This window comes from Oncorhynchus kisutch, linkage group LG6 (genome assembly GCF_002021735.2).
Source record: "Oncorhynchus kisutch isolate 150728-3 linkage group LG6, Okis_V2, whole genome shotgun sequence".
Classification (NCBI taxonomy): domain Eukaryota; kingdom Metazoa; phylum Chordata; class Actinopteri; order Salmoniformes; family Salmonidae; genus Oncorhynchus; species Oncorhynchus kisutch.
Genome location: NC_034179.2, coordinates 43,159,823 through 43,181,881, shown reverse-complemented (window position 1 = coordinate 43,181,881; position 22,059 = coordinate 43,159,823). Strand labels below are relative to the sequence as shown.

At 41.4% G+C, this 22,059-nt stretch overlaps 1 protein-coding gene across 2 annotated transcripts in view; it reads right to left on the bottom strand.

The window, feature by feature from the left end:
• opcml (opioid binding protein/cell adhesion molecule-like) overlaps window positions 1-22,059 on the bottom strand; it is a 424,175-nt gene that overhangs the window by 249,790 nt on the left and 152,326 nt on the right. The window contains exon 2 of one of the 2 annotated variants that reach the window (XM_020485716.2): window positions 13,543-13,618. In XM_020485716.2, coding sequence (XP_020341305.1) covers window positions 13,543-13,618 — 76 coding nt within the window. Of the gene's footprint in view, window positions 1-13,542; window positions 14,356-22,059 lie in introns of those variants that run through there. The other variant, XM_020485715.2, reaches the window with a different exon arrangement.

The window sequence follows — 22,059 nt, the reverse complement described above, 5'->3', positions numbered from 1 at the left end:
ACAGGACAATAGGATGGTCTACAGGACAATAGGCAAGCAGCTTGGTGAGAAGGCAATAACTGTTGGCACAATTATTAGAAAATGGAAGAAGTTCAAGATGACGGTCAATCACCCTCGGTCTGGGGCTCCATGCAAGATCTCACCTCGTGGGGCATCAATGATCATGAGGAAGGTGAGGGATCAGCCCAGAACTACACGGCAGGACCTGGTCAATGACCTGAAGAGAGCTGGGACCACAGTCTCAAAGAAAACCATTAGTAACACACTACGCCGTCATGGATTAAAATCCTGCAGCGCACGCAAGGTCACCCTGCTCAAGCCAGCGCATGTCCAGGCCCGTCTGAAGTTTGCCAATGACCATCTGGATGATCCAGAGGAGGAATGGGAGAAGGTCACATGGTCTGATGAGACAAAAATAGAGCTTTTTGGTCTAAACTCCACTCGCCGTGTTAGGAGAAAGAAGAAGGATGAGTACAACCCCAAGAACACTATCCCAACCGTGAATATGGAGGTGGAAACATCATTCTTTGTGGATGCTTTTCTGCAAATGGGACAGGACAACTGCACCGTATTGAGGGGAGGATGGATGGGGCCATGTATCGCAAGATCTTGGCCAACAACCTCCTTCCCTCAGTAAGTGCATTGAAGATGGGTCGTGGCTGGGTCTTCCTGCATGACAATGACCCGAAACACACAGCCAGGGCAACTAAGGAGTGGCTCCGTAATAAGCATCTCAAGGTCCTGGTGTGGCCTAGCCAGTCTCCAGACCTGAACCCAATAGAAAATCTTTGGAGGGAGCTGAAAGTCCATATTTGTCCCAAAACCTAAAGGATCTGGAGAAGGTCTGTATGGAGGAGTGGGCCAAAATCCCTGCTGCAGTGTGTGCAAACCTGGTCAAGAACTACAGAAAACATATGATCTCTGTAATTACAAACAAAGATTTCGGTACCAAATATTAAGTTCTGCTTTTCTGATGTATCAAATACTTTTGTCATGCAATAAAATGCCAATTAATTACTTAAAAATCATACAATGTGATTTTCTGGATTTTTGTTTTATATTCCGTCTCTCACAGTTGAAGTGTACCTATGATAAAAATTACAGACGTCTACATGCTTTGTAAGTAGGAAAACCTGCAAAATCGGCAGTGTATCAAATACTTGTTCTCCCCACTGTATATATCATGCATTTTCCTTTTCCGATAGGGACGGTTATTAGAATGCATAAGATTCTGTATTTACGATAGCATAGCTTCTTTCTCAAGGTCCGATAGAGACCCATTCCCCTTTGTCCCTCAGACTTCCCGCTCTTTCATTAAAATCTAATGCACTTTCTTTGTGCAACCAGCCATCATATCGGTTTCGTCCGCTAGGGACATTATCTTTTATGACATGATTAGTAATCGATGTATGACCTATCCTGTGTATATGTTATTCTGTGTGATTATTTAGGTATTTAATAAATGAATAAATAAGCCAATTTGTGTATTGCTGATTCAAATTATTAGCTAGTGTTTGTGCAGATAACCAAGTACTTACGACAATAAGAATGAGACCGATCGAGGTGACAGTTAATAATTGACTGCAATTGATATAAAAGATCTTCAGATTTTTAAGGGAGTGGATTCGGGAGATAGCCGCTCTATATAAATGAATGCTTCCGTGGTGCCCCAGGTTATTAATGGTTTAATAGTTGCATGGTTAATTAAATCACATAATCAATTAAATGTTAGATAATTGATTTGATAAAATAGCATTTCTTATAATTTAATCAGTCAGAGACACGACAACAGAAATTAACATTTTCTGGTTGTATTATTTGATGGAATGTTAGTAATAAATAACCCCCCCCCCCAAACGTTATATCCCTCCGGATATGGTGCACGGAAATGTGTGTGGTCTGCGGCAGTTTCCCAACCCCGTTCCTCCAGTGCCCCCAACAACACACATTTTTGTTGTAGCTCCGGACAAAAAACACCTGATCCAACTTTTTTAGGACTTGATGATTAGTTGACAAGTAGAATAAGATGTGCTTGTCCGGGGCCACAAAAACATGATGTACTGTTGGGGGTACTTGAGGACCGGAGTTGTGAAACACTGGTCTACTGCACCAGCCTCAGATGTTCAGTCACTTTTGTATAGTCTAATTATCCCCTTAGTGTCTGTCATCTTGATTTAAATGAATGCCTTCACACATTCATTTGAATTCAGATACAGCCCTACTTAGTTAAGCGTCTATTCCAATGTTGATTGTTTGGATATTTTGATTACTTTTGAATATACACTACCATTCAAAAGTTTGGGGTCACTTAGAAATGTCCTTGTTTTTTAAAGAAAAGCACAAACTAGACACTAATGTACTTGTCCTCTTGCTCAGTTGTGCCCCGGGGCTTCCGACTCCTCTTTCTGTTCCGGTTAGAGCCAATTAGCACTGTTCTGTGAAGGGAGTAGTACACAGCATTGTAGATCTTCAGTTTCTTGGCAATTTCTCGCAATGGAATTTCATTTCTAAGAAAAAAATTGACTGACGAGTTTCAGAAGACAGTTCTTTGTTTCTGGCCATTTTGAGCCTGTAATCGAACCCATAATTGCTGATGCTCCAGATACTCAACTAGTCTAAAGAAGGCCAGTTTTATGACTTATTTATTCAGGACAACAGTTTTCAGCTGTGCTAACATAATTTCAAAAGGGTTTTCTAATGATCAATTAGCCTTTTAAAATGATTAACTTGGATTAGATAACACAACGTGCTATTGGAACACAGGAGTGACGGTTGCTGATAATGGGCCTCCGTATGCCTATATTCCATTAATAATCAGCCGTTTCCAGCTATTTATTCTTTTTTTTACCTTTATTTAACTAGGCAAGTCAGTTAAGAACAAATTCTTATTTTCAATGACGGCCTAGGAACAGTTGGTTAACTGCCTTTTTCAGGGGCAGAACGACAGATTTTTACCAAGTCAGCTCGTGGATTCGATCTTGCAACCTTTCGGTTACTTGTCCAATGCTCTAACCACTAGGCGGCAGCTACAATAGTCATTTAGAACATTAACGTCTACACTGTATTTCGGATCAATTTGATGTTATTTTAATGGACAAAAATTGGGACATTTCTAAGTGACCCCAAACTTTTGTACAGTAGTTTCTATTTTTTCTGTATTTGGTTACTGTACAAGGTGTGCACCTTATTGTTCTGAATTCCTATTGAATTTATGTTCAACTCATGGGATGGGGTCTGTGTGATATGAAGTGTTTCCTACTTAACATCCTTTTTTTTCCTCGTAAAGGGTTTAAACACTGTTTCCCATGCTTGTTCAATGAACTACAAAACAATTAATGAACATGCACCTGTGGAACGGTTGTTAAGACACTAACAGCTTATAGAAGGTAGGCAATTAAGGTCACAACTATGAAAACTTAGGACACTAAAGAGGCCTTTCTACCGACTCTGAATAACACAAAAGGAAAGATGCCCCTGCTCATTTGCGTGGATATTCCTTAGGTATGCTGCAAGGAGGCATGAGGACTGCAAATATGGCCAGGGCAATAAATTGCAATGTCCGTACTGTGAGACGCCTAAGACAGTGCTATAGGGAGACAGGACGGACAGCTGATCGTCCTCGCAGTGGCAGACCACGTGTAACAACACCTGCACAGGATCAGTACATTGTTCATTTTATGGCGCAGTTGTTGAATCTTGTTATGCTCATACACATATTTACACTTGTTAAGTTTGCTGAAAATAAATGCAGTTGACAGTGCGAGGACGTTTCTTTTCTTGCTGAGTTCATGTAATAAACTGAACTGTTAAACCTTGTCTTTAATCAAGCCAGGCACCTGTTTCAGAGAGGGATGGCAAACCTGAAATTGGATGCAAAGGCATTGGTGACCCTTTTATCTTTGATTAAACATGGGTGGTAATACTTCCGAGGTTTTAATTTCAAACTAAAATTGCTCATTTAATTTTACACGTGCCATAATTTTTTATCACATGAAACATCAGGCTAGGTATGGACTGGTCTATGAGTACCACTAATATTGCATTTGAATTTGTATGCAGATATGTTGTTTGTAAAATGGTTACATGGCAGTTATGTGTGGTAGGGTAAAGTCACCACAACTACTGATGGCAACTACTCCAACCCAGGCTGTTACCCCATTGTCTAGCACCCACCTAGGTATGACACAAAACATTTACACCACGTTCATCACTGGCTATGACAATGGAGAGGTGAAGAGTGAATGGTGCTAATCAGCAGACCAGAGATGATTAGCTGGCCAGTGGTATTAGGGCCAGGTTGGGACCTGTGGTTAACACATGTACTCTTTAGAAGTGTCATAAGATATCTAGTAACCCCAGATCAAGTCCCTGAGTGCCCCTTATTGGTCCTCCAACACGACTTCAAGCAACAACTGGTGCCATATGTATCAAGTGTCTCAGAGAAGGAGTGCTGATTTAGGATCATTTTTGCCTTTTAGGTCACAAATTAATAAGATTTCATGCACAGAGGGGACCTGATCCTAGATCAGCACTACTATTCTGAGACTCTTGATACATACAGCCCCTGGTCTCCCATCCACAGATTGACCAGGCCCGACCCTAGATAGCTTCAGTCAAAATGTGCAGCATATTCAATGTGAGCAGAAATGCTGTTATCATCATCTCCATACTTTGGAGAAATTAGGTTCAGTGACATTTACTTTTGTTTTTAGCCATAGCTTATAAAATATGAGGGTTACTGATGCAGTCTAGTTAACTATGACGTCTCGAAGCACTGCTTATTCTGCAACAGCTTTCCCCCACCAGCTTCCTAATGTTATTTTCAGACTGATCACTAGAAATAGATGGGTGATTTGGGACGTTTGAAAAGGTCCCCAGAACGTCGATATATGCCGCACGAAAAAGTATTGCCCAGCACTGGGAGCAAACTCGTGATGCTCAGAGCCGGAGCTTAGACCACATGCTAGAGTTCACAACGCTTTAGCAAGCCGCAATAATACTTGAAGATACTTGATTGTGATAGCACGTCATTTTTAATTACTTTGTTTTAAGCCTTCCCCAAACCATAGCCAGAACTTTAACCTCTCAGACTAAAAACTTAAACCTTTGAGTTGTTTCTGTTTAACCCATTACAGTCTAAGCCCTGTCAAGGGGGGGGGGGTCATTTTGATATTTGATTTGGAATCTTAAGACCCCTTTGGTATCCCAAAAATATATTTTAAAAATAATTGATGAAAAATTGTATTTAGCCTTACTGCTATTAGCCCATAGAAACATACTGAATAAAATATCCACTACATGGAACAACAGAAAGTTCCCCCCCAAGAAATCCAAATAAAGTTTGTTCTTAAGTGTCTGTCCTATATCTGAGAGATTTATGAAAGATAAGGGAACGTTTGTTCTTTTTTCATACATGTATTTAACCCCTTATTTTTTGTCACTAAACAGACTCCATATTTTTTTATTTTTTTTTATTTTACCTTTATTTAACCAGGTAGGCAAGTTGAGAACAAGTTCTCATTTACAATTGCGACCTGGCCAAGATAAAGCAAAGCAGTTCGACAGATAAAATGACACAGAGTTACACATGGAGTAAAAACAAACATACAGTCAATAATGCAGTATAAACAAGTCTATATACAATGTGAGCAAATGAGGTGAGAAGGGAGGTAAAGGCAAAAAAGGCCATGATGGCAAAGTAAATACAATATAGCAAGTAAAATACTGGAATGGTAGTTTTGCAATGGAAGAATGTGCAAAGTAGAAATAAAAAAATAATGGGGTGCAAAGGAGCAAAATAAATAAATAAATTAAAATTAAATACAGTTGGGAAAGAGGTAGTTGTTTGGGCTAAATTATAGGTGGGCTATGTACAGGTGCAGTAATCTGTGAGCTGCTCTGACAGTTGGTGCTTAAAGCTAGTGAGGGAGATAAGTGTTTCCAGTTTCAGAGATTTTTGTAGTTCGTTCCAGTCATTGGCAGCAGAGAACTGGAAGGAGAGGCGGCCAAAGAAAGAATTGGTTTTGACTAGAGAGATATACCTGCTGGAGCGTGTGCTACAGGTGGGAGATGCTATGGTGACCAGCGAGCTGAGATAAGGGGGGACTTTACCTAGCAGGGTCTTGTAGATGACATGGAGCCAGTGGGTTTGGCGACGAGTATGAAGCGAGGGCCAGCCAACGAGAGCGTACAGGTCGCAATGGTGGGTAGTATATGGGGCTTTGGTGATAAAACGGATTGCACTGTGATAGACTGCATCCAATTTGTTGAGTAGGGTATTGGAGGCTATTTTGTAAATGACATCGCCAAAGTCGAGGATTGGTAGGATGGTCAGTTTTACAAGGGTATGTTTGGCAGCATGAGTGAAGGATGCTTAGTTGCGAAATAGGAAGCCAATTCTAGATTTAACTTTGGATTGGAGATGTTTGATATGGGTCTGGAAGGAGAGTTTACAGTCTAACCAGACACCTAAGTATTTGTAGTTGTCCACGTATTCTAAGTCAGAGCCGTCCAGAGTAGTGATGTTGGACAGGCGGGTAGGTGCAGGTAGCGATCGGTTGAAGAGCATGCATTTAGTTTTACTTGTATTTAAGAGCAATTGGAGGCCACGGAAGGAGAGTTGTATAGCATTGAAGCTTGCCTGGAGGGTTGTTAACACAGTGTCCAAAGAAGGGCCGGAAGTATACAGAATGGTGTCGTCTGCGTAGAGGTGGATCAGGGACTCACCAGCAGCAAGAGCGACCTCATTGATGTATACAGAGAAGAGAGTCGGTCCAAGAATTGAACCCTGTGGCACCCCCATAGAGACTGCCAGAGGTCCGGACAGCAGACCCTCCGATTTGACACACTGAACTCTATCAGAGAAGTAGTTGGTGAACCAGGCGAGGCAATCATTTGAGAAACCAAGGCTGTCGAGTCTGCCGATGAGGATGTGGTGATTGACAGAGTCGAAAGCCTTGGCCAGATCAATGAATACGGCTGCACAGTAATGTTTCTTATCGATGGCGGTTAAGATATCGTTTAGGACCTTGAGCGTGGCTGAGGTGCACCCATGACCAGCTCTGAAACCGGATTGCATAGCAGAGAAGGTATGGTGAGATTCGAAATGGTCGGTAATCTGTTTGTTGACTTGGCTTTCGAAGACCTTAGAAAGGCACGGTAGGATAGATATAGGTCTGTAGCAGTTTGGGTCAAGAGTGTCCCCCCCTTTGAAGAGGGGGATGACCGCAGCTGCTTTCCAATCTTTGGGAATCTCAGACGACACGAAAGAGAGGTTGAACAGGCTAGTAATAGGGGTGGCAACAATTTCGGCAGATAATTTTACAAAGAAAGGGTCCAGATTGTCTAGCCCGGCTGATTTGTAGGGGTCCAGATTTTGCAGCTCTTTCAGAACATCAGCTGAATGGATTTGGGAGAAGGAGAAATGGGGAAGGCTTGGGCGAGTTGCTGTTGGGGGTGCAGTGCTGTTGTCCGGGGTAGGAGTAGCCAGGTGGAAAGCATGGCCAGCCGTAGAAAAATGCTTATTGAAATTCTCAATTATGGTGGATTTATCAGTGATGACAGTGTTTCCTATCTTCAGTGCAGTGGGCAGCTGGGAGGAGGTGTTCTTATTCTCCATGGACTTTACAGTGTCCCAGAACTTTTTTGAGTTAGTGTTGCAGGAAGCTAATTTCTGCTTGAAAAAGCTAGCCTTGGCTTTTCTAACTGCCTGTGTATAATGATTTCTAGCTTCCCTGAACAGCTGCATATCACGGGGGCTGTTCGATGCTAATGCAGAACGCCATAGGATGTTTTTGTGTTGGTTAAGGGCAGTCAGGTCTGGGGAGAACCAAGGGCTATATCTGTTCCTGGTTCTAAATTTCTTAAATGGGGCATGTTTATTTAAGATGGTTAGGAAGGCATTTTTTAAAAATATCCAGGCATCCTCTACTGACGGGATGAGATCAATATCCTTCCAGGATACCCCGGCCAGGTCGATTAGAAAGGCCTGCTCGCAGAAGTGTTTCAGGGAGCGTTTTACAGTGATGAGTGGAGGTCGTTTGACCGCTGACCCATTACGGATGCAGGCAATGAGGCAGTGATCGCTGAGATCTTGGTTGAAGACAGCAGAGGTGTATTTAGAGGGGAAGTTGGTTAGGATGATATCTATGAGGGTGCCCGTGTTTAAGGTTTTGGGGAGGTACCTGGTAGGTTCATTGATTATTTGTGTGAGATTGAGGGCATCAAGTTTAGATTGTAGGATGGCTGGGGTGTTAAGCATGTTCCAGTTTAGGTCGCCTAGCAGCACGAACTCTGAAGATAGATGGGGGGCAATCAGTTCACATATGGTGTCCAGAGCACAGCTGGGGGCAGAGGGTGGTCTATAGCAGGCGGCAACGGTGAGAGACTTGTTTTTAGAGAGGTGGATTTTTAAAAGTAGAAGTTCAAATTGTTTGGGTACAGACCTGGATAGTAGGACAGAACTCTGCAGGCTATCTTTGCAGTAGATTGCAACACCGCCCCCTTTGGCAGTTCTATCTTGTCTGAAAATGTTGTAGTTTGGAATTAAAATGTCTGAGTTTTTGGTGGTCTTCCTAAGCCAGGATTCAGACACAGCTAGAACATCCGGGTTGGCAGAGTGTGCTAAAGCAGTGAATAGAACAAACTTAGGGAGGAGGCTTCTAATGTTAACATGCATGAAACCAAGGCTATTACGGTTACAGAAGTCGTCAAAAGAGAGCGCCTGGGGAATAGGAGTGGAGCTAGGCACTGCAGGGCCTGGATTCACCTCTACATCGCCAGAGGAACATAGGAGGAGTAGAATAAGGGTACGGCTAAAAGCTATGAGAATTGGTCGTCTAGAACGTCTGGAACATAGAGTAAAAGGAGGTTTCTGGGGGCGATAAAATAGCATCAAGGTATAATGTACAGACAAATGTATGGTAGGATGTGAATACAGTGGAGGTAAACCTAGGTATTGAGTGATGAAGAGAGAGATATTGTCTCTAGAAACATCGTTGAAACCAGGAGATGTCATTGCATGTGTGGGTGGTGGAACTAATAGGTTGGATAAGGTATAGTGAGCAGGACTAGAGGCTCGACAGTGAAATAAGCCAATAAACACTAACCAGAACAGAAATGGACAAGACATATTGACATTAAGGAGAGGCATGCTTAGTCGAGTGATCAAAAGGGTCCGGTGAGTGGAGAGGTTGGTTGGTGATTTAGACAGCTAGCCAGGGCATCGGTAGCAAGCTAGCATAGGATGGAGGTCTGTTGTTAGCCACCTCCTGCGCTCCGTCAGTAGATTAGTGGGGTTCCGTGTGGTAGAGGGGATCAATCCAAATCACACAACAACAACAAAAATAAAAACAATAGATATAGTTATAGAGGCCCAAGAAGAAAACATAATAATAATAATAAAAATAATAAAAAAAATTGTCCGATTGTCTATTCAGATAGCAGCCGGTAAGACAGCTAACGGTTAGCAGGCCGCAGATGGGCGTTCGGGTAACGTCGCGACGGAGGAGCCAGCCGAATAACTCCTTCGGGTAGATAACGTCGGCAGTCCAGTTGTGAAGGCCCGGTGGGGCTCCGCGAAGGCAGCAAAACGGGTCCGGATAGGCGACTGCAGCCCAGGTGCGATTGATGGAACTCAGGAGTGATTGACGGAGCTTGCTAGCTCCGGAACAATTGATGTTTGCTCCGGAATCGACGAAGGCCGATAGTCACACGGATAGCAGCTAGCTAGCTGTGAGATCCGGGCATGAATGTCCAGAGAGCAGTCGAAATCCAGGGACATGGAGAGAAAAATTGGTCCGGTATGCTCCGCTCCGAGCCGCGCTGCGCCGTACAGAACTGGCGATAGACTTTCGAGCCAAAGGATAGCCGATGACCACAAACCGTGGTTAGCTGAACACCAACGACTTGCCAGTAAAGGAGCCAACTAGCTTCTGAACTAGCTTCTGGATTAGCTTCTGGCTAGTTTCAGGCCAGCCTCCTGGAGTTTCTGGCTAGCTTCTTGGAGGATTACAGATCTGAGGTAAATAATACTTTTTTATAAATATACATTGGTGAGGCGGGTTGCAGGAGAGTGTTTTGAAGATGAGTTGATGGAAAATAAAAATAAAATGTATGTGAAAAAGTTGTAAATATATATATATACAGGACACGACAAGACGAGGACAAAATACGTCTGAACTGCTATGCTACCTTGGAGAAACCTTCAAAAAATATGTACCATACATTTTCTCAACTGGTACCGGGGGGCCTTCAGACAAGTCTTGTGAGGCCTGTGGGCATCCTAGAGCACATGTATGTGTTCATGAGAGTCTCCGCCTTCCACCGAGGGGTCATGTTAGTGTGTAGCCCAAACTGTTCAGATGCTACAGACAGAAGTTGGCAGATCGGCTGTACCGACTTCAGATGAGTCGCAAGAGACTTGAGGGGGACGTAGAACAAAACTTAGGCCAAATCACTACGCTACAGCCAATTTTGCAAGAAGGCTGATTTTCGGGATGTCTCATGGTCTGACAAACACTGCAGCTCTGTCACCTTTCACCACAGATGTGGAAGTGTGATATTGGCGGATGCGGTGGATTAAGACGCTTCCAATGCAAAAAGATATCTCTAGCTTAAACTGACGGGGGCGTGGATATAGACTCTAGGGGGTTAACCCTGTAACCATGCAGACTTAACCCTGTAACAACGCAGAATGAATACGTCAAAACATTTCGAAGGAAAATCATAAGATCATGTTGGTTATTTTATAGTACCACAATAATGTGCTTGTCAACAGCCCAATAGTACAGCAGAAGCAAACTGAAAAGGGTTTGAAATGTTTTGATGCAAAAATGGAAGACAATGCTTTTATTTTTTACCCCTTTGTATCACCATTTTTGTGATATCCAATTGGGTAGTTAGTCTTGTCCCATCGCTTCAAGTCCCGTACGGACTCGGGAGAGGTAAGGTCGACAGCCATGCATTCTCAGAAATAGAACCCTGCCAAGCCGCACTGCTTCTTGACACACTGCTCCCTTAACCCGGAAGCCATCCGTACCAATGTGTCGGAGGAAACACTGTACAACTGGTGCCAGTGTGCATTCGCCCGGCCCGCCACAGGAGTCGCTAGAGCACGATGGGTCAAGGACATCCTGACAGGGAAAACCTTCCCCTAATCCAGAAAACGCTGGGCCAATTGTCCGTCGCCTCAAAGGTCTTCCGGTTGTGGCCGGCTGCGACACAGCCCGGGATCTGTAGTGACGCCTGGATCTGGATCTGGATCTGTAGTGACGCCTCAAGCACTGAAGTGCCTTAGACCGCTGTGTCACTCAGGAGGCCCAACCTAATGTTGTTTGGCAGCACCATGGGATTCATTCTTAGCATTTTGACAGTTTACGCTCCCTAATTGCATATTCTTGGGATAAACAAATTCTAGGCACAGTCCAAATGTAAACACTGTAGATTCAGATTAAATGTGATGGCTTATACAGTGGGGCAAAAAAGGATTTAGGCAGCCACCAATTGTGCAAGTTCTACCACTTAAAAAGATGAGAGAGGCCTGTAATTTTCATCATAGGTACACTTCAACTATGACAGACAAAATGAGAAAAAAAATCCAGAAAATCACATTGTAGGATTTGTAATGAATTTATTTGCAAATTATGGTGGAAAATAAGTATTTGGTCACCTACAAACAAGCAAGATTTCTGGCTCTCACAGACCTGTAACGTCTTCTTCTGGATTTGTTTTCCTCATTTTGTCTGTCATAGTTGAATTGTACCTATGGTGAAAATTACAGGCCTCTCTCATCTTTTTAAGTGGGAGAACTTGCACAATTGGTGGCTGACTAAATACTTTTTTGCCCCACTGTATGTCATTACTCCAAATAGCAGACACCAAGGGCACAGCCTCTGTAAATCAGAATTTACTTGCATACAGAAATGTGTAGATGGTATTAAGATTGTATCTAAATGTTTATGATTTAAATCAAATCAAATTTTATTTGTCACATGCGCCGAATACAACAGGGGTTTACCATGACATGCTTACTTACAAGCCTAACCAACAATGCAGTTCAAGAAATAGTAAATAAAAATCTTGTCAATCAAAAAGTAGTACAATAAATGTACATATCAATAATGAGGCTATATACAGGGGGTAATATACAAGAGTCGAGGTCATTTGTAAAGAGACTATGCATAGATAATAAACAGCGAGAAGCAGCCGTGTAAAAATGAAGGGGGGATGGGAGGGGTGGCATACGTACAACCCTCTGTAGTGCCTTACGGTCAGATGCTGAGCAGTTGCTAAACCAGGCAGTGATGCAACCGGTCAGGAAGCTCTCGATGGTGCAGCTGTATGACGTTTTGAGGATCTGAGGACCCATGCCAAATCTTTTAGTCTCCTAAGGGGGAAATGGTGTTGTTGTGCCCTCCTCACAACCTTCTTGGTGTGTTTAGACCATGATAGTTTATTGGTGATGTGGACACCAAGGAACTTAAAACTCTCGACCCACATAAGAGCCACTTTTCCTTCAGTCACCCCAGGCATGAATACACAGTTTGACAGTTCTGCTCCTCTCAATTAAGTCTTACATGACTTGGGAGATTCAGATAGAATTTGATCACATTGTTTTCCCTCTCTAATTTTTGTGATTTAGCTGACACTCTTAACCAGAGTGACACTCTCTCTCTCTCTGAGTGTATACATTTTCATACTGGTCCCCATGGGAGTTGAACCCACTATGCTGGTGTTGCAAACACCATGCTCTACCAACTGAGCCACTTTGGTCTCTCTCTCTCTCTCTCTCTCTCTCTCTCTCTCTCTCTCTCTCTCTCTCTCTCTCTCTCTCTCTCTCTCTCTCTCTCTCTCTCTCTCTCTCTCTCTCTCTCTCTCTCTCTCTCTCTCTCTCTCTCTCTCTCTCTCTCTCTCTCTCTCTCTCTCTCTCTCTCTCTCTCTCTCTCTCTCTTTCTCTTTCTCTTTCTCTCTCTCTGTCTCTGTCTCTGTCTCTCTGTCTCTCTCATATATATATATATATTTTGTGTGGTTACAAATAAGGGAATAGTGAAATGTATTCCATCCTGAATAATCCAAATGTTTGCCTTATTCAATATACAATATAACATTGCATTAAGATCAGCTGACGACCCCATCCCCACATAGATAAGAGTATCCCAGCAGCCCACAGCATCCTTAAAAATACCTTAACCGAATCAATAACATCAAATCAAATCAAATCAAATGTATTTATATAGCCCTTCGTACATCAGCTGATATCTCAAAGTGCTGTACAGAAACCCAGCCTAAAACCCCAAACAGCAAGCAATGCAGGTGTAGAAGCACGGTGGCTAGGAAAAACTAGATGAATATATGAGATAGTTATTTTTTAAATTTCTTACAAATAATAACACTATCACATACCTAAACATCACGCTTGCAACGTACATTTGTGGATATAAAGACGACTCCGTAATGAATTCCAAAACACTTTGACTAACTATAGACCACCACGCAATATGGCACGATTCAACAAGCCAATAAGGTATACATTAAATGACTTACTTTAAGACGGCGCTGTCCCCTTGTCTGACAGTGATGTTGTCCTTTGAAAAAGAATCCCCGCTCCTCGCTGGCACTCCTGCAGGTACAAGGAATAGCAGTCTTAGACCGATGACAATAAGGCATTTCCAAGGCGCCACAAAATAACCATAAATGCCCATTTTCCGTCACTGCTCAACTTCCACGGAAACTTGAATGTCAAATATTCCTTGCTCGGTGCAAAGTAGGTACGGCCACAGCAATTCGACTCCACTCAATATGCTGTTGTGGTGGTCGACCTCTATTTCTTTGCCTCAAATAGAAGGTGAGAATGTGGCGTGTTATCGTTCAATATAATAAAGTAGGCAATATCTGCGGCTCCAGTACTCTTGGATATCTCCAAGAAATGTCCAGCAGCTACAACAGGCGATGTGTTTTTTCGGAAAGCTGATGTAGGCTAGACTGTCTCCCCTGCTCTGTGTATGTTATTTGTACTCGCCAAGAGATGGATGATCGCGCAAAGATGCATCAGCAAAGTCTCCACTTGGGTAGTTCTGCCGATAGCCTACAGCACAACACTGCAGTGACACCTAAAACAAGTATGCTCTGAAATCAGGTGTGTATTCTTATTTGTCAAGTAGACTACATAAACTAAATCCACCAGACAGCCAGCTCCGCGGAATCAAGTGAAATCACTCCTTCATAATGAGTGTGTGCCTTGCGCAGGCTAGTCAGTGCTCTCAGGCGCGCGTTATACAACTGTGAACCATCTGCGCAGCATCCCTACTCCCGCTATTTTTACTACCCCAGTGGATGATCAAGCAAGCGATTTGTATTGATAAATCTATAGGCTGTGTATATACTTCTATATATCCTAGTCTGCGTTATAATGGCAATAACCACCACAATTAATAGGCCAATCGGGTTGCCTAAATCATTAACATAATGCAGTCAATTATTTGAATACTGTATTGGGAACGCTTAGCTAATCAACTGGCATGTACTCACTTTAACATATCAATAATGATCTATGCTCTGCTGAATAGTATAAGTGGAAAGCTATACTATTGTACGTGTGTGTCTGCACATGCGTGTGTGAGAGATGGGGGGGGGGGCATGTATTTGGAGATATATTTCATAATTTATTTTCAAATACTTATAAAACGTTGTGTAGATTTAATGCTTAAATAGTATCGGAAAGAGATTTTGTTTTGTGTGTGCAGCTCATTCCTGAAATGTATATGTGTAGCCCTAGACATACTGTCAATGTTGAAATTACACAATATTTGGTCCCAGTGAAGTTTGTGAGTAAATACATGTTACCTATACCTGCAGTAGGTACGATGCATAGGTTTTTGCAATGTACGGCATGAGCTGGTTGTTGAATAGCTCTGCCCAAACATCGTTCCATAGCATTATCATAAGCACTTATGTGTCCTCAGGGTCTTGGCTGCAAGTAACCCTATTCCTGGAGAGCTGATGACCTGTCGGTTTTCCCTCCAACCCTAATCTAGCGCACCTGATTCTAATAATTAGCTGGTTGATAAACTGAATCAAGTTGGTTACAACTGAGGTTAGAGCAAAAACCTACAGGGGGGTAGCTCTCCAGGAACAGGATTGGAGATCCCTGAACTAGGGTATGCAGTGCACATCACTGTGCTAGGAGAAGTTCGCATTGTTATTATAAGCATGTTATTCCATCCCAGATCACATATTAACACACCCAAAGCATTGCCCTTCTAATTTCATCCACGGAAATATGCATATTTGTATGCATGAGGGTTGATTTGGCAGACAGAGCCAGGGATATAGGGGTCACTGTTTGTTTTGACATGCACACAGTCCCTTGGATTTACTGAGGCGGTGTTCAATTTATTATAAGGTTGTTAGTGGGCGAAGTATGATGATGACCCCATCTGAAGAAATTGGGCTAAGATAAGAGTTAATTAAAACTCTATCTAGCCAGTGATGCAACCTGAGCATGGTCTGCTTGCACGACGTCCACATCGAACTCAATGGCTTTTTAATTAAAACCCCTCATGCTGACCTCAGCAAATCTAAGATATGTGTTCTTAATTAACGTGGGTTGCTAGGTAGGGGGGAACGTCTCGGTGAAACACTTGTTTCCAAAACACCCCCAGCTGATTAGGGTGACAACATGTTGTGTATGATAGACTTACTATAACATCAGAGCTGTTTATCAGCTTGAACAGCCTCATCTTAATTAAAAGGCCTACTCTGTGATATTTACAGACATTCTGGATAATGTAAATGAATTATACAGTATATACAAATATAACTTATAAATACCCCATGCCATGAGCTTTAGGCAACTGTCTAACCCCACCATAACCCAAAATATAAGGACGTTCTACATCCCTCAACTTTATAGCAAACCAAGTGGCAGGGTTGTGGTTTGACTCTTTTTCGAATGCGTAGTGGGCCTTTAAGCTACAATATATAGGGCGATGGAACATTACATGTTTAACTATATGGCTGAGTCTACCATTTCAATTACCTGGGGGTTAGGAGTAAATTCACAGGTATATTTAGGAAACTTACAGTACTTTTAAAGAGTCTTTAGTCACAGTAAGACTGTGTAATCCAGAGGAAATGATTTAAGCATATGGTGCCCTTCAATTAATTGAATGTGCAGTCATCTTCTTTCTGAATTATCAATAGCTCTATTCACTCAGTTCCCTGGAGAGATATTCAACATAGATATGCTGATACCTTGTATTAGGTAGGCATGGCTCATCTGACCTTTATATGACTTCCCTAGGAGGAAATGACATGCATGCTAACTAGAGTATCATTGATACTCAGCCCAGTCAATGAAGGTCTTGACCTTGAGCTCAACTCTGAATATGGCATCATTTAAGAATTTGCTCTAATTTAGACTAAACATGCAAGAAACATGATTTTTTTTGGGCAGCTTGTTAATTTTGAAAATGTTTGAAAATAAACATTTGTCTGCATATGTAACTTTTGAAGGCTCAGTAATAAAGCGGTACTTTTTGAAGGCTCTAGCGATTTTTCCAAGCTATGCAGTCTACATTTATTTTGACAGTAGGCAAAGCATGAAAGATATCAGCACATTGGTGGGTACACGGCCTGGTGAGCACTATAGCAAATGAAAGTACTTATTTATTCCTAAGAAGTCCAGGGACAGAGAGAATGGTGGTGTTCTTTCACCCTGAAAGGGCCTGCACACAGTACTTCTTGTGCAACAGTAAATGTTGTTTTTCCTCATCTGTGATTATGCTTAGTTGGGTGGAAACTCAGCTGTCATCCTAGGATGGATTCCACTCCCTTGAAGGTGAATGCATTTTAGATGTAATTTCCATCAAAATGTTACTCAAATGAAACTATAATCTCAGGATGGATGGAATCAACCACTGATAACATTTGGAATGGCAAAGTGAGCAAAAATATGCTTAAATTGTCAAATATTTCAAAAGAGATGAAGAATAATTTCGTATGGATAATTGTCCAAATTCAAGAGAAGACATTGCAGTTTTGGGCAGCTCAGGCAATCGGCAGAGACTATTAATAATGAATGACCATTCTAGGCCAATATAATGGCCCTATATCGGACCACACTGACAAGCACAGCCCACACTCATGATAAAAGCCTTGACCCTCAACCTTTTCTTTTGCTGGTTTTGGGGCATCTTCTACCTTAAGTTGCTTAGAGGTTCATGTTGTTTCTCATAATCAGCAGAAACATACTCCCATGGTAACCGCATGTAGCACGCCATGCTAGGCCTGAAGGCACTGTAGAAATGTTGATGATGAACGAGTAAGACTACACAATGTTATTTACCGTACACTTGCTGTGGCCATACTAAGCTTGCAGATGAACATCAGATTTATTAAAGGGATGTTTGCATACCTGGTCTATGTGTTAAGGTAATGTATTTATTGAGAAGGGATTTCTTATTATGACATTGTCAGAATGTGACCCCCCCGCAAAACAATTATGAAAGCGAAAGTTTGTGTGAGATGAGAAAATTGGCAGGTTGGCCTCGAAGGCTTCCCGTAGGAGATGTTTCTGTTTGAAACATTTTGTCTACTTGTAGCATGTTAGAAAAAGTTTGAAAAGAAGACTCTTTGCTCTTTGTCTTGACAGTACTGGCCAACATGAATTGCTCTTCTCTGCAGTTGGAGACAAACTTTGTCCTGACCATTTTAAAACATAGTATTTACAGTAGTAGGATTATTTTGCCTCTGTGTGATGCTAACACACTTCACACACTTTTTGTGGTATCAAAGGTCTCATCATAATAACAATAAAACCGTTCAAACATGGACATGGTTCCAATCGTTTTTTCATCATTCCTTTTTCCCATAGGGGATTTTAGAACCACTTCAAGGTCTGTGTTTCATGTAGGTTTTCCTGATGTGACGTTTGGGTAACCGTGTAAATCTCTCTCACACAAGGTGACTTTTGTCAATATATTTGTCTCTATTTACTCTCAGATTTGAAAATCTTAATTAGCATCAAAGTAGACATCATGCAAGTCTACAAATCCCTGCAAGCTCCTGCACTTTATCTCTAGCTGACACCTTTGCTGTCAGCTAGCAAGCTAGCTACCTTGACCCAAAACAAAAGATATGTTGAACAATTTCATTTACTGTTCCATAATTTATTTAAATAATATTGGTTGGCTTATTTATGCACTCAATGCAGTCAAATATTATGCCGTCAAATATTTTCAATGTTCCATGAATGCTAAGCAAATTGTTTACAAAGAACCAAGTTACCTAGCTACCTACCTAGACAATATTGGGACACACCCTTTTCATGCCATTTCGCCCAGTGGGCGGAGCTATACATCACAGTGGGCATAGATCTCAGAGCGTATATGGGTGCACACAGTGTTGAGAATGAGTCAAGCACTCTTTTAAGTCTGAATTGTGGAATCTATTCAACACAACGTTCTAGGTTGGCTAATGTCGGGTGTACACTACACAATTTTCAAAATCCTAACATTGCTGAGCCTCTCAAATTAAATAACCGTCTGTAGTGAAATACATTTCCTGTAGTTTTTTGTCTTGTAATGGATGCTACTGTTTCATCAGGGAGCCACAAAGATTAAGTAAACAAATCGCATTGCTGAATTCACATTATTGTTTGATATTTCATGCAGCCACAGAATTGAAAACAGCTAAACAATGATTTTGTTCTCAAATTTCAAATTGTTTAAAGTTTAAAGATATCACTCACGCAAAAAAAGGGACTGTACAATGTACAATGAGTCTGTGTTCTGTAAGTATGCCTCCAGGATAATATGGTACATTTGGCCTCATGTATAGGACCTCAAACAAATATATAAGACCAAGCACAAGGGTTTGATGAAGCCAGCAATGCTGATACCAAATTATTTTTCTCAAAAATACATTGGGAATTTGATAGAGAGAGAGAGTACTTCATCAACTTTTAGATAGCATAATTTTACAGGTATTTTAAGCAAACTGTGAAACCTTCACAATATAATCAGCAGTTCAAAGGGTAGGCTAGAGTCAGTTAATCTGATTTTGTTAAATCTAAATCTCAAAGAATTCATTTTAGTGATTGATAGTATACATCTATTATTGTATGTTGACTAAACAAATGCAGTGAAATTAGTTTTAAATCTAGTCATGATCAGTTTTATATACTTCTTTCTGTAGTCTAAATTTAGTAGATTGGCTTGAAAGCATTCATTGATGTTGTTGCAAAACTTGATGTTACACATCGTTTACTTTTGGCAAAACCGGTCCATTCACTTGGTAGCTAGCTATCATTAGTTCAAATAACGCAAAATGATGTACTAAAATGAAAGTATAAACCCACTTTAGTGATGTCGGTTAGAAGTTATGAATGAGGTCCCAGGCGAAGTGTTCTCTGTTGAATGTGGACACGCATCGGACAGTCCTTTGACAGTCCTTGCACAAACCCATGCCCACCGTGGTTATAACACGGCCCACAAGCAAAATCCTCTTATTTGACCAGATCCCCCTTCTTCAGCCAGTTGAAATATATTTCAATTCATGGTGTCAGAATGCACTGCTGTATTAAAACAATTCAGAACTAACTTGTTGACATGTTCTTTTACAGATTTAAAGCCAGATTAACACATTGCAGAATGTATCCATAATCACTAATGAACAAGCATATTTATTTGACAAGGATGAACCTAGTCACCCATCAATTACTTGAAAAACCTGAACTCCAACAATTACACTGTTTTAATTCAATCTAAATAGTAAACAATGCATACATATGCATTTCAAACATAACATAGAAATATCTGACTTGAAGTAAAGATTAAATTATTTATTCATCAATGGCACAAACCTAGGACATCGAAAAGCACCATATGAACTATAATTACTATCCGAGGGCGCACAGATTATTTTGCTTTTCCATTACAGGAATTAGACCAGAACCAACAACACAATATAAGCATATTGTGATTTTTGGTGGGAGAGTTACAAATGGAGAAACAACTGGATGCATACGGTAGGTTTAATATAAAATACTAGGTCAAGTCCAGCAGAATGAGAAACACAGTTAACAGACTCAAAACAAGGAAGCCATGCATAAACACAGCTATATTCACACACTTGGACTCCGCTGTCAATTCTGAGCAGTACATTTACCACTGCATTCACTCAGAATAAGCAGGACAGCATCACACAGGTAAAAAAGTTAACAGAAACAGTACACAACAACACTTTTAAACGTGTTACTGAGTCTAAATGCTATTCAATCAGGAGAAGTGAAGGAAGCAGCATAGGGAAAATAGGTGAAGGCAGGGTGGGTTTATAGAGATAAGACAGAGTATTCCAAAGTGATGGAAGTTGAGGGACCATGGGACATAAAAGGCATATTGCGGAATAAGGGGTAGCTAGAGAGATAGTTGGCCATAGAATCAACATAACATTGTGTGCTGATGTCCTTCTACACCCCTTTTAGGTCGATGTCACAAATATTCACGATTCATGTCCAGTAATACTCTTGAGTCTCAGTGTGTGTCCCTCGACGTCATTCCGTCTCAGTTGTAGCATTCAAATCGTGGTCATCGTGTGTCTGTGACTCACAACATTAAAGACAATAAGTGATCACAGTATTTCAACAAATTGAGCCATACATAATACAACTTAATAAGCATTGAGGACAGCATTTTGTTGACAACATGGACGTTTACACTATGTCTACTGTGTGTGAATGATGGCGTAGTCTTACCACGGCTGTAGGTCCATTTGAGAGTGTGTGGTCACTAACGCCTGTACATCAACCAGTACTGAACCGTTGGAGACTTGGGATGCCTGCTCTCTCTCTCAAAGTGCTGCTTGAATGTCTTCAGGTCTGCATCTATAAAAGCTCAAGTACAAAATGGAGGAAGTAAAAAAATCTGTGGCTTAGATGCATTCTATTGCTTTGAATTCCAACAAACTACTACACATATGAAAGACTGTACCACACAGGCCAGTACAAAAGTCTACACATGGAGAGGAACCTAAAGGCACATACAGTACCAACCAACAGTACTCACCCGACTGACAAGGCAGTTGTGGACCAGTGCTGCCTTGGAAACAGTCTTCTGGTCTGCAGCTGCTCCCTTCTTCTTAAATCAAATCATATTTTATTGGCCACATACACATATTTAGCTGATTTTATTGCAGGTGTAGCAATATGCTTGTGTTCCTAGCTCCAACAGTGCAGCAGTATCTAACAGTTCACAACAATAGACACAAATCTAAAATTAAAAGAATGGAATTAAGAAATATATGAATATTAGGACAAGTAATGTCGCTCGTCTTTTCAGTTCGCTGCAGCTTGCGACTGGAACGAGCTCCAAAAAACACTCAAACTGGACAGTTTTATCTCAATCTCTTCATTCAAAGACTCAATCATGGACACTAATAATGACAGCTGTGGCTGCTTTGCGTGATGTATTGTTGTCTCTACCTTCTTGCCCTTTGTGCTGTTGTCTGTGCCCAACAATGTTTGTACCCTGTTTTGTGCTGCTACCATGTTGTGCTGCTGCCATGTTGTGTTGCCACCATGTTGTTGTCATTATGCTGTGTTGTCATGAGTTGCTGACATGCTATGTTGTCATCTTAGGTCTCTCTATATGTAGTGTTGTCTCTCTTGTCATGATTTGTGTTTTGTCCGATATTTTTGTTTTTTAATCCCAGCCCCCATCCCCGCAGGAGGCATTTTGTCTTTTGGTAGGCTGTGATTGTAAATAAGAATTTGTTCTTAACTGACTTGCCTAGTTAAATAAAGGTGAGTGGCATTGACTAAAATACCTTAGAATGGAACACAGTATATACATATGAGATGAGTGAAGCAGTATGTAAACTATATTCAAGTGACTAGTGTTCCATTATTAAAGTGGCCAGTGATTCCATGTCTATGTATACAGGGCAGCAGCCTCTAAGGTGCAGGATTGAGTAACCGGGTGGTAGCCGGCTAGTGATGGCTATTTAACAGTCTGTTGGCCTTGAGATAGAAGCTGTTTTTCAGTCTCTCGGTCCCAGCTTTGA